Here is a 12,442-nt window from a genome sequence, read left to right as displayed (position 1 = left end):
GGCATGATGGGAATTGTAGTTTTGCAACAGCTGGAGTGCCACAGGTTCGCCATCACTGCCCTAGAACATTGGTCGCTACGTATCTTTCCTTTCGGCGCGCCGGTTTTTGTTTTTTCTCCCATGAAGATGGTTCCCCCCTCACACGTTTTCAATTTTTGTCCATTTTTCGGAAGTGCTTGCGCAATCTAAGCTTACAACCGGCGGAATTCGGTACTCATTCCTTTAGGATTGGCGCTGCTACCGAGGCTGCTCGCGCAGGCCTCTCCAATCAGGAAATTCAGAGGATTGGTCGTTGGCGTTCTTCATGCTTTGCTCGCTATATTCGACCTGAGTTATTACTGTTCTAATATGTGTTTCTTTATAGGTACAAACCCGGTGGTCTGCATATTGGGTCACTCTTATGTGTTTTGGGCGTCTCAGCGTGCGGAACAGCGTCCGGTGGAAGATGCCTTGGCCTTCGTGGAGTGGATGTGTTCTGGAAGGGTATTCGGGGCCTTACATGGCCTCAGGTGTTGCCAGAAGTGGTCTCGTTCTCCCGCATGGTTTCAGCTCCATTAATTCTCATTATTCATGCGGGTGGAAATGACCTTTGTTCTTTCTGACCTACAGGATGGAATTGAGCAAGCCCTTCTCTTTCTGGGTGGGGGTCGGAGCACAGTATAAATACTCTGCTCCTCCTTGGCGGTCATGTAATGTTTACAAGGCTGATTTGCTGCTCTTCCGCCGGGAGTCCGGCTGGTGATTAATATTTGCACTGAGATGTGCATTGGCCTTTCGGCCCGTTATGAGAGTTTATAATGGTTTACAATTCTATGGCTGTGACCGACCTCCATCCAATAAAGGAGTGTTTTGTTAAATTATGGTGTGGTCTTTTTCTTGCATGGGACTGAGGGGTTTAGTTAAGGGGTTTATGGTTCGCAGCAGTCTGCAGTGCTGTTCATGTAGTTGAATTCATCAATATAATGGTGTCAGTCAGAGTGCACATACCAACAACTTCAGTGCCATTTTATTGAAGACACGGTTTCTGGTGACTGGTGATATTCAGTTTGTTTCAGATGATAATCAGTGTCTTCAATAAAATGGCGCCGAGTTGGCGGTATGCGCATGGGCTGAATCAGTCACCATTTTATTGAAGATTTCAACTACAACGTGAACATAGCACTGTGCAAGCGGCCATAGAGGTAATGGAGATGGACACTGTGCAAAGCTTAAAATGGAAGGAAGGAGCCAGGGGAGGAATAGATAAAGAGCCCACCCACAAAGTCCCGCCACAATGCTAAATCATCGCCCTCCGGGGTCAATAGCTAGTCCTGTATAATGAAGGCTGGAGGCAGGCTCCTCTTCTGGGCAGCATATGCCCGTAGCCCAGAAGATATGAAAGGATTTTTGCCAGACACCCCCCTCATCCAGGAGGCATACAGGGGTGACTAATTTCACCTTAAATGCTACCTGTATTTCCTTTAAAAAAAAAACAGAAAAACAAAAAAAAAAACCCCACACAAATACCAACTCAAAAAAGGCATGACCGATTTCCTTTAAGTGGTGGGAAACATATGTTCCTTTTTGTCAACATTTTGTGAGACCCATAAATGTTTTTATTTTCCAGGCTCTGGCGATTGCTTTTTTGCACCCTCCGCTGACCTTTAGACGGATACCATTTTTTGGGTAGATACAATCTTTTGATCGCCTCTTATGGCATTCTATTTATGGGAGGCAAAACCCCCTGCAATTCTGGAGTTTTGATTTTCTAAACTTGTGATGCCATTTACAGATCTGATTTTAGATTTTCACAGATCAGACATTTCTGAAGGTAGTGATACCAAATGGGTATTTTTTAAAATTGCCTTCATTTCAATGGGAGAAAAGGGGGGGAGAGATGAACTTGGGCTTTCCCCACCTTCTATTGTATTTACTTGCCCCCTAGGGGACGTGAAGCGACCATCGTCTGATGGCTTGTGCTGCACATCAGCACGGCTCTGTATAGCACAAATTACCATCTCCCATGAACGCCAGCTCATGGACAGCGTTCACTGTAGGATTGTAATGACACAAGGCTCATCAGCTGACCCCTGGTTGTCACTGCAACCCATCAGCGCACCAAGAGCACGTTATGACGCGAGCTAATGGGAGAGGGGAATGACGCACCCCCTGTTGGTGCTTTTTAAATCCCTCTGAAGAGATTGACAGAGGGACTTTATTAGAAGCAGGTGGAGCTCCAATTTGTCCGAAGCCGTTTGAGGCACATGATGGCGGATTAAATCAGCGGTCATGTGCAGGCTCCGCACGTGAGCCCTCAACAAAGGCGGGGACCAAAGTTTACGTCATATGTTGTGAAGGGTGGATCCCTTTCCAATCCAGTACACCTTTCTATGAGGCGTCGTACCTTCACTAGTCACCGGACTCACCTCATGCTCTTTTTGAGTTTGTTTCTCCAGCGTTTCAAATTCATTTATTTCCAGTTTCTTCTGAAGACATTTTTCCAGGTAGGAAACGTCTTTTTTCAGGCTTTCGTTCTCAGCTATTAGATGATCAAACTCATTCTGCATTTTGCCCAGTTGATCATGAGCCCTTTGCTAAAGGAGAAAGGGGTGAAAAAAGTTGACTCCGTATTTAAAATAGTATTTAAAATAGTGGTAATAGAATTTGCTGTCTATATTAGAGAACACTTACTGTTTCTGCCATGAGAGCTTCACATATTTCAAGACTTTCCAGCAAATCATTTTGGTCATTCTGTAAATGAATCATATATAGCTAGTGTCATCTTTCAGAAGAAAACCAAGACCTTTCAGCTTTAAACGTCAGGAAGGAGAAAAAGGAAGAGGCGAACAAGGTATCATAGTATCATAGTTTTTAAGGTTGAAGGGAGACTCTAAGTCCATCTAGTTCAACCCGTAGCCTAACATGTTGATCCAGAGGAAGGCAAAAAAAAACCAATGTGGCAAACAAGTTCCAATGGGGAAAAAATTTCCTTCCTGACTCCACATCCGGCAATCAGACTAGTTCCCTGGATCAATACCCTGTCATAAAATCTAATATATATAACTGGTAATATTATATTTTTCAAGAAAGGCGTCCAGGCTCTGCTTAAATGTTAGTAGTGAATCACCCATTACAACATCATGCGGCAGAGAGTTCCATAGTCTCACTGCTCGTACAGTAAAGAATCCTCGTCTGTGATTATGATTAAACCTTCTTTCCTCAAGACGTAGCGGATGCCCCCGTGTTCCAGTCGCAGGCCTAGGTGTAAAAAGATCTTTGGAAAGGTCTCTGTACTGTCCCCTCATATATTTATACATTGTGATTAGATCCCCCCCTAAGCCTTCGTTTTTCCAAACTAAATAACCCCAAGTTTCATAACCTGTCTTGGTGTTGCAGCCCACCCATTCCTCTAATAATCTTGGTGGCTCTTCTCTGCACCCTCTCCAGTTCAGCTATGTCCTTCTTATATATCGGTGACCAGAATTATACACAGTATTCTAAGTGCGGTCGCACTAGTGACTTGTACAGAGGTAGAACTATATTTTTTTCATGAACACTTATACCTCTTTTAATACATCCCATTATTTTATTAGCCCTGGCAGCAGTTGCCTGACACTGGCCACTAAAGTGAAGTTTACCATCCACGCATACACCCAAGTCTTTTTCTGTGTCTGTTTTACCCAGTGTTCTACAATTAAGTACATAATTATAAATTTTATTTCCTCTACCCAAGTGCATGACCTTACATTTATCTACATTAAACTTCAATTGCCACTTCTCAGCCCAATCCTCCAATTTACATAAATCTCCCTGTAATATAAAATTATCCTCCTCTGTATTGATTACCCTACAGAGTTTAGTATCATCTGCAAATATTGAAATTCTACTCCGCATGCCCCCAACAAGGTCATTTATAAATATGTTGAAAAGAAGCGGGCCCAATACTGACCCCTGTGGTACCCCACTATGAACTGAGACCCAGTCCGAGTACGTACCATTAATAACCACCCTTTGTTTCCTATGACTGAGCCAGTTTTTAACCCAGTTACAGATATTTTCCCCTATCTCCATTATTCTCATTTTATGTACCAACCTTTTGTGTGGCACCGTATCGAAAGCTTTTGAAAAGTCCATATACACAACATCCACTGCATTTCCCTGGTCCAGGCTTGAACTTACCTCTTCATAGAAGCTGATCAAATTAGTTTGACAGGATCGATCCCTCATAAACCCATGTTGATACTCTGTCATAAGGTTATTTTTCTTGAGATACTCCAGTATAGCATCTCTCAAGAAACCCTCAAGGATTTTACCAACCGTAGAGGTTAAACTTACCGGCCTATAATTTCCCGGCTCAGTTTTTGTCCCCTTTTTGAATATTGGCACCACATTTGCTATGCGCCAGTCCTGCGGTACCGACCCTGTTATTAAGGAATCTGAGAAGATTAAAAATAATGGTCTATCTATCACAGAACTCAATTCCTGTAGTACTCTGGGGTGTAGCCATCCGGGCCCGGAGATTTGTCAACCTTAGTGATTTCGAGGCGGCGGCGTACTTCCTGCTGGGTTAAGCAGGTAATATTCAAGGGTGAATTTATGGTATCACTGGTCATGTCATCTGCCATGGCATTTTCTTGTATAAAAACCGTAGAAAAAAGTCATTCAGCAGGTTGGCTTTACCCTCATCCCCTTCCACCATTTCACCAAGACTATTTTTAAGGGGGCCAACACTATTGCTTTTCAGTTTTTTACTGTTTATGTAGTTAAAGAATATTTTAGGATTATTTTTACTTTCTCTCGCAATGAGTCTCTCTGTCTCAAACTTAGCTAACTTAATTTGCTTTTTACATATTTTATTTAATTTTCTATAATTATATAATGCCTCATCACTACCTACCCTCTTTAATTCTTTTAAGGCTTTCTGTTTTTCTTTTATTGCTTCCCTTACAGCTCTATTTAGCCATAGGGGTTTCCTTCTATTTCTAGCATGTTTGTTCCCATAGGGTATATTTTCTGCACAAGCCCTATTCAGGATGCTCATAAAAGTCTCCCATTTGCTTTGTGTACTTTTATTACTTAGTACATCATCCCAGTTTATTGCACTAAGATCATCTCTCAACTGTTTAAAATTTGCTTTCCTGAAGTTTAGTGTCCTTGTAGCCCCTCTACTAGACATCTTACTAAAGAATACATGAAAACTTATTATTTTGTGATCACTAATACATGAAAACTTATTATTTTGTGATCACTATTCCCCAAGTAACCCCCAACTTGTATATTTGATATGCGGTCTGGCCTATTGGTTAGTACAAGGTCTAGTAGTGCTCCCCCTCTTGTGGGGTCCTGTACCATTTGTGAAAGGTAATTATCTTTCATTGTTATCAAAAATCTATTTCCTTTCCTGGAACTGCAAGTTTCTGTTCCCCAATTTATATCAGGATAGTTAAAGTCCCCCATAATAATTACCTCTCCGAGACTCGCTGCTTTATCAATTTGCTTTATGAGGAGATTCTCTACCTCTTCCATAATATTCGGCGTCTTATAACACACCCCTATCAGTATTTTTATTATTCATTCTCCCCCCCCCTTATCTCCACCCATAGGGACTCTACATTCTCAGTACCCTCACATATGTTGTCACGCAGGATGGGTTTTAAGGATGATTTTACATATAGACACACACCTCCCCCTCGCTTATTTGTACGGTCATTCCTGAATAGGCTATAACCCTGTAAATTAACAGCCCAGTCATAGCTCTCATCCAGCCATGTCTCTGATATCCCCACTATATCATAATTTTCTTCCAACAATATTAATTCTAATTCCTCCACCTTATTTGTGAGGCTTCGGGCATTAATGTACATGCACGTTACGTATGACTCTGTACCTGTATTCCTGCTTACTGTATTAACTGTCCTAACCCTTCCCCCCCCGTACCACCCCCAATTTCATTACTTGTGCCCTGGTCACTATCTGCACTACATTCCCCTTCTATAAAGTGAATACCCTCGCCCCCCATTCCTAGTTTAAACACTCCTCCAAACTTCTAGCCATTTTCTGCCCCAGCAGAGCTGCACCCTCCCCATTAAGATGCAGCCCATCCCTAGCATAGAATCTGTAGCCAACTGAAAAGTCAGCCCAATTCTCCAGGAACCCAAAACCCTCTTTCCTACACCAATTCCTGAGCCACCTGTTAACCTCCCTGATCTCCCTTTGTCTCTCTGGTGTGGCTCGTGGCACAGGTAGTATTTCCGAAAATACCACCTTTGAGGTCCATGCTTTAAGCTTACAACCTAATTCCCTGAAATCATCTTTAAGGACCTTCCACCTACCTCTAACTTTGTCATTTGTGCCAATGTGTACAATGACCGCTGGGTCCTCCCCAGCCCCTCCCAGTAATCTGTCAACCCGATCAGCGATGTGCCGAACTCGAGCGCCAGGAAGACAACACTGTTCGGCGATCCCTGTCTTTGTGACAGATTGCCCTATCTGTCCCCCTAATAATTGAGTCCCCCACTACCAGTACCTGTCTTGCCTGCCCTGCACTCCTATTCCCCCACTTACTGGAGCAGACACTCCTCTGGCGTTCAGAGGTCATGCCTTGCTGCAGCAATGCTACCCCTGTAATGACATCCCCCTCATCTGCCAAGTTTGCAAACCTATTGGGGTGTGTCAGTTCAGGACTAGCCTTTTCCTTTTACCCCCCTTTCTAACTGTCACCCAGCTACCTACCTCACCGTCCTGCCGCTCCCTACTACGATCCTCCCCCACATCTGACCCAGCAAGCTGCTGCTCAGTGAGCAGCAAACTCCTTTCCATATTGCTAATGCATCTCAGAGTTGCCAGCTGCTTATTTAGATCCAGTATCTGGGCTTCCAATTGTGCAACTTGCGCACATCTCGAACAACAGTGTGCACCCTCGAACGGCTTTTCAAGGACTGCATACATGAGACAAGATGTACACTGGATCGCATTAGCAATAGTGGAGCACATTTTCTAATGGGGATAGCACTAAACAAATGTTAAGTAATTAAACAACTAAATACAAACAATTCTACTCACACTTACTTTTGCTCACACTTTGCTCATGCACTTTGTGTGCATGTATTATCAATGTGGAAAGGGGAAATAATCCAGAGCTGGTCCCCTCTGCGCCTTTCTTCCTTCCCCGCGCCCCCTACCTGGTATGGGCACTCTTTGGTCCTGGGCTCTTGGCTCTCTCTGCACCCTGGACTTTGGGGCCCATCTGTGTCCTTTCCCCCCTTCTTTTTGGGCCCCTCTGCATCTTTTCCCCCTGGACTTTGGGGCCCCTCTGTGTCCTTTCCCTCCCCGGGCTCTGGGGCCCCTCTGCACCCCTTCCCTCCTGGATTTTGGGACCCCTCTGTGTCCTTTCCCCCTTGTTTTTGGGGCCCCTCTACATCCTTTCCTCCTTGAGCTTTGGGGCCCCTCTGTGTCCTTTCCCTCCCTATGCTCTGGGGCCCATCTGTGACTTTCCACCCGGACTCTGGGGCCCCTCTGTGTTCTTTCCCCCTGGGCTATGGGGTCCCTCTGCGTCCTCCTCCTCCCCCCCCCCCCCCCCATCCCCTTCCCCAGGCTCCGGGGTCTTCTTGCACCTTTCTACCCGGGCCCCATAGCCCGCCCACCTGCAGCTGTTCACCCCCGGCTCTGAGGCCCCTCTGTGGCCATTTCCCCCCTCCGCCCTAATGTCTAATATGAAGTTCAGACCAGGAGCGGACACAGACAGGAGAGGCCCCTCTGCTACAGCAATATCTGTTCTCTTTTGTAATTCAATAGCTCCTCCTAATACACAGTCCCACCTGCTTTGGAGGTGGTGACCCCATAAACTCTTGGTCCCTGTTCAGCGGTTACACCAATGTTATGTCCGCCTGTGATTTGGAATTTTTTTGGGTAGAAGTGCCTGGCCTCTTTCTGTTAGATCTTAGTAACTGAAGATACATGATGGGTACAGTATATCGGTACATGATGGGTACAGTATATCGGTACATGATGGGTACAGTATATCGGTACATGATGGGTACAGTATATCGGTACATGATGGGTACAGTATATCGGTACATGATGGGTACAGTATATCGGTACATGATGGATACAGTATATCGGTACATGATGGAAATGTGACGCCCTGGGCAAGCCAGGGGTCACAGGTCATGACACCACCACACCCTACACCCCAGCTAGGTACATCAAAGCTACACAAAAATCCTTGTTGCCTTCCTCCAGGGGCTGATGTCCACACCAGGGGGTGGGCCAGGCGGTTGGCTCCGCCCACGTAGGAGTTCACAGCCCTGGAGGCGGGGAAACCAGGCAGTCAAGCTAGGGAGGAGGAAGTAGAAGGAAGTGAAGTGGTAGAGGAGCTTGAGAGAGGAGTTAAAGTGGAAGACTAAGTGAGAGTAGTGACAGAAAAAGTACCAGTTAAGAAAGCCTGAAGTTGGTCCGGGTGTGTGCCCCGGACTGAACAGCAAGGTCAGCAGATGGCGGTGACTATCTGCAGGAGAGGCTGCTTGGAGGTTGCCGAAAGGACCGTGGACGGGTGGTGGCCCGGCGGTACCGGAGCGGTATACAAAGAGCAGTCAGCACCATTGGCAGGAGCCTTTCGGATCCCGGCAAGGCTAGGAGTCGCCGTGAATTTGCCAAATCCGTCAGTGAAGGGGACCTCTGGGTCTCCCAACAACCAAGTCCCGATTGAAGGCAACAGTCCAACCGTTAGAGAGAGACACCGCCACTGCCAGGGCACCAGTTTCTCAGGGCCAGCGCCTGCGGGCAAAGTAGGGCTCCTCCGGCCCATATCCAAGTCGGGGAGCGGGTTACCAGTGGGAACCCATCGCTACCAACATCATCTTAGGTGCAGGAAAAGGGACCGTCACCATCAACTACTGGGGAAAAGCAAGTGCAGCCGTCCGTGGGAACCGTCTTTCCAGCCATGTGTTTTACCGAGAACTGTGTCCCTGTCTCAGGCTGAGTGAGTACCACAGTGCCGCAAGGCACAGCGCTGCCCCCGCGTCCCTGCACCCCGTCAAGCCCTGCACCGGCCCCACCATCCCTCATCACCCACCTCATCACTGGGCCCCGGGACAACTACCCCCTACCGACGGAGGGGAGAACCAACAACTTTGCTGCACCCTGTCATCGCTCCCGGGATCCCCATACAGAGCAGCGGTGGTGTCCACATAATCACCACAACCGTGGGTGGCGTCACGGACAATAAACAATCCCAAAAACCAATCCCTTTTCACTCACGGGCGAGGAGCGCCGCTCGAGTCCCCGGGATCCGGCCCATCGCTCGAGCAGCAGCAGGCCGCAGCAGCAGCGGCAGCCGGACCCGAGCAGTGGGAGAGCGCAGCGTACCCTCCTCCGCCCGCGACAGATACAGTATATCGGTACATGATGGGTACGGTATATCGGTACATGTCATACAATTGTCCCCTGGATCCGGTGTGGTATGTGGCGCAGGGAGTGACCTATCCAGGTGAGGTGGAGGCACTGACAGGTTCCTCTCCTTTGTGACACTTGGGTGTGTCGCTGTCGCTGGACATTTCTTACATACACGTCTTAAGGGGATCATTGTTCTGAGAGATCAGGTTACTGGACGGGAAGGTGCCGGCTTGCTGGGCTCTTGTCCTGTCACCGATCCTTTGCCTGTGTCGAGGGGCATCTTATTTGCACATATGATTTCTCCCTCGTTATTTTCTCATTATTAGAGGATACGATCACATAAACCTTCACTATTCATTGCGTAGTCTTAGGTTTGTCTCAGAAGTGTAGACGTTGTAGGTTCCTTCTCCCGTCCGGATCGTTGGTCTCCAGGGACTGTAGCCGCCCATAGAACAAACAGTGAATCACAGAAGTGTCGGGCAATTCCCATGGATGGTTCTGGTTCTTGTGACATGAAGTACCAGAATTAGCAGGACAGCTGATAGTTTGCTGTTTGTTGAGGGTCCTCTGTGTATCTGGATCAGCCTCACAGGTGACGGCCCGGGGGTCCACGCTGATCCGTGCAAGTAGAGGACTCTGGACCCACAATTCTTGTACATCCCGTTTAGTAGCCATTTTTCTATTTTGTGCACCTGTCTCCGCAGAGATTTGCGATTCATTTTGGGGACAAATTGACTGTAAATTCCGTTCTGCCTGTTGTACAGGGTTTTCAGCCGTTTGGCTGTAAACGGGAAAGTTTCCATTCACTGTCAGCAAGCAGAGACCTAGAGTAAAGGCCACGTCACACTAAGCAACATCGCTAGCAACATCGCTAGCAACATTGCTGCTAACGAACAACTTTTGTGATGTTGCTAGCGATGTTGCTGTGTGTGACATCCAGCAACAACCTGGCCCCTGTGAGGTCGCCGGTTGTTGCTGAATGTCCTGGGCCATTTTTTAGTTGTTGCTCCCCCGCTGTGAAGCACAGATCGCTGTGTGTGACAGCGACAGAGCAACAACTAAATGTGCAGGCAGCAGGAGCCGGCTTCTGCGGACGCTGGTAACCACGGTAAACATCGGGTAACCAAGAAGCCCTTACCTTGGTTACCCGATATCTACCTTCGTTACCAGCCTCCTCCGCTCTCACTGTCAGTGCCGGCTCCTGCTCTGTGCACATGTAGCCACAGTACACATCGGGTTCATTACCCGATATGTAGTCTGGCTGTGTGCAGGGAGCAGGAGCCGGCACTGACAGCGTGAGAGCGGGGACGCTGGTAACGAAGGTAAATATCGGGTAACCAAGGTAAGGGCTTCTTGGTTACCCGATGTTTACCGTGGTTACCAGCGTCCGCAGAAGCCGGATCCTGCTGCCTGCACACGTAGCAGAGTACACATTGGGTAATTAACCCGATGTGTACTGTGGCTAGGAGTGCAGGGAGCCAGCGCTAAGCGGTGTGCGCTGGTAACCAAGGTAAATATCGGGTTTGTTACCCGATATTTACCTTCGTTACCAAGCGCAGCATACTTCCACGTGGCGCTGCTGGCTGGGGGCTGTTCACTGGTTGCTGGTGAGCTCACCAGCAACTCGTGTAGCAACGCTCCAGCGATCCCTGCCAGGTAAGGTTGCTGGTGGGATCGCTGGAGTGTCGCTAGTGTGACATCTCACCAGCGACCTCCTAGCAACTTACCAGCGATCCCTATCAGGTTGGATCGTTGTTGGGATCGCTGGTAAGTTGTTTAGTGTGACTGGGCCTTAAGGCCCCTTTACACTAAACAACTTACCAGCGATCCCAACAACGATACAACCTGATAGGGATCGCTGGTAAGTTGCTAGGAGGTTGCTGGTGAGAGGTCACAGTCAGACGCTCCAGCGATCCCACCAGCAACCTGACCTGGCAGGGATCGCTGGAGCATCGCTACACGGGTTGCTGGTGAGCTCACCAGCAACCAGTGACCAGCCCCCAGCCAGCAGCGACGCACTGAAGCGATGCTGCGCTTGGTAACTAAGGTAAATATCAGGTAACCAACCCGATATTTACCTTGGTTACCAGCGCACGCAGCTACAGGTGCAGAGAGCAGCGCACACCGCTTAGCGCTGGCTCCCTGCTCTCCTTGCTACTTTACACATCAGGTTAATTACCCGATGTGTACTCTGCTACACGTGCAAGGAGCAGGAGCCGGCACTGACAGTGAGAGCGGCGTAGGCTGGTAACGAAGGTAAATATCGGGTAACGAAGGACAGACCTTCTTGGTTACCCGATGTTTACTGTGGTTACCAGTGTCCGCAGAAGCCGGCTCCTGCTACCTGCACATTTAAGTCCCCTTTACACACTGAGACTTTTTAGCGATCATGCTGCACAGCGGGAAACAAAGGACCAAAGAATGGTCCTGAACGATTTGTAGCGATCAGCAACTTCACAGCAGGGGCCAGGTCGCTGATGTGCTTCACACACTGCAATGTCGCTGGGGACGTCGCTATTACGTCACAAAACCGGTGACGTTACAGCGATGTCGTTTGCGATGTTGCAGTATGTAAAGCCACCTTTAAAGAAGTCAGCGAGATTCCTCCCGAATCATCCTGTGTAGTCCTGTGTCCGGCTGATGAAATCTCAGCCCCCCCCCCCCCCCCCGTGTTTGCACAGCCTATCACAGAATACACTTCGGTGTTTGTATGTCCTTTTTTTTTGTGTGACTTTTGCTGATTATTTCTTTGCTTTTTGGTTCCAGGAGCTGCAGCCATGATCCCAGATGAGACCCCCTTGTTTGACCCTCAGTTACTGGAAGGGATTGACTGGAGTCAGAATATGGTGTCGTTCAGTCCATCCATCTCTCCGGACCACCCTGGAGAAGGACTCGTCCTGAGACCCCTGTGTACTGCAGACATAAACCGAGGTCAGTGCTTGCAATGGTCGCCCACGTCCAGGGCGGAAGACCCCAACCCTGATCTGAGCAGAGGATTACTGCGGCGGCCAGACATCTATGTGGCTCCCCCCATTTACTCGTCCCTTTTTCAGATCATAGTTGGGTCAGT

The 12,442-nt window shown here is 48.0% G+C and overlaps 1 protein-coding gene across 1 annotated transcript in view; it reads left to right on the top strand.

The window, feature by feature from the left end:
* LOC142257991 (glucosamine 6-phosphate N-acetyltransferase-like) overlaps positions 1-12,442 on the top strand; it is a 59,472-nt gene that overhangs the window by 24,413 nt on the left and 22,617 nt on the right. Inside the window, 1 exon segment of the mRNA XM_075330355.1 lies at positions 12,139-12,303. Within this exon segment, the coding sequence (XP_075186470.1) occupies positions 12,139-12,303 (165 nt within the window).

Source organism: Anomaloglossus baeobatrachus, chromosome 12 (genome assembly GCF_048569485.1).
Source record: "Anomaloglossus baeobatrachus isolate aAnoBae1 chromosome 12, aAnoBae1.hap1, whole genome shotgun sequence".
NCBI lineage: Eukaryota > Metazoa > Chordata > Amphibia > Anura > Aromobatidae > Anomaloglossus > Anomaloglossus baeobatrachus.
The sequence above is the reverse complement of the archived record's forward strand: the minus strand, read 5'-3'. Positions and strand labels throughout refer to the sequence as shown.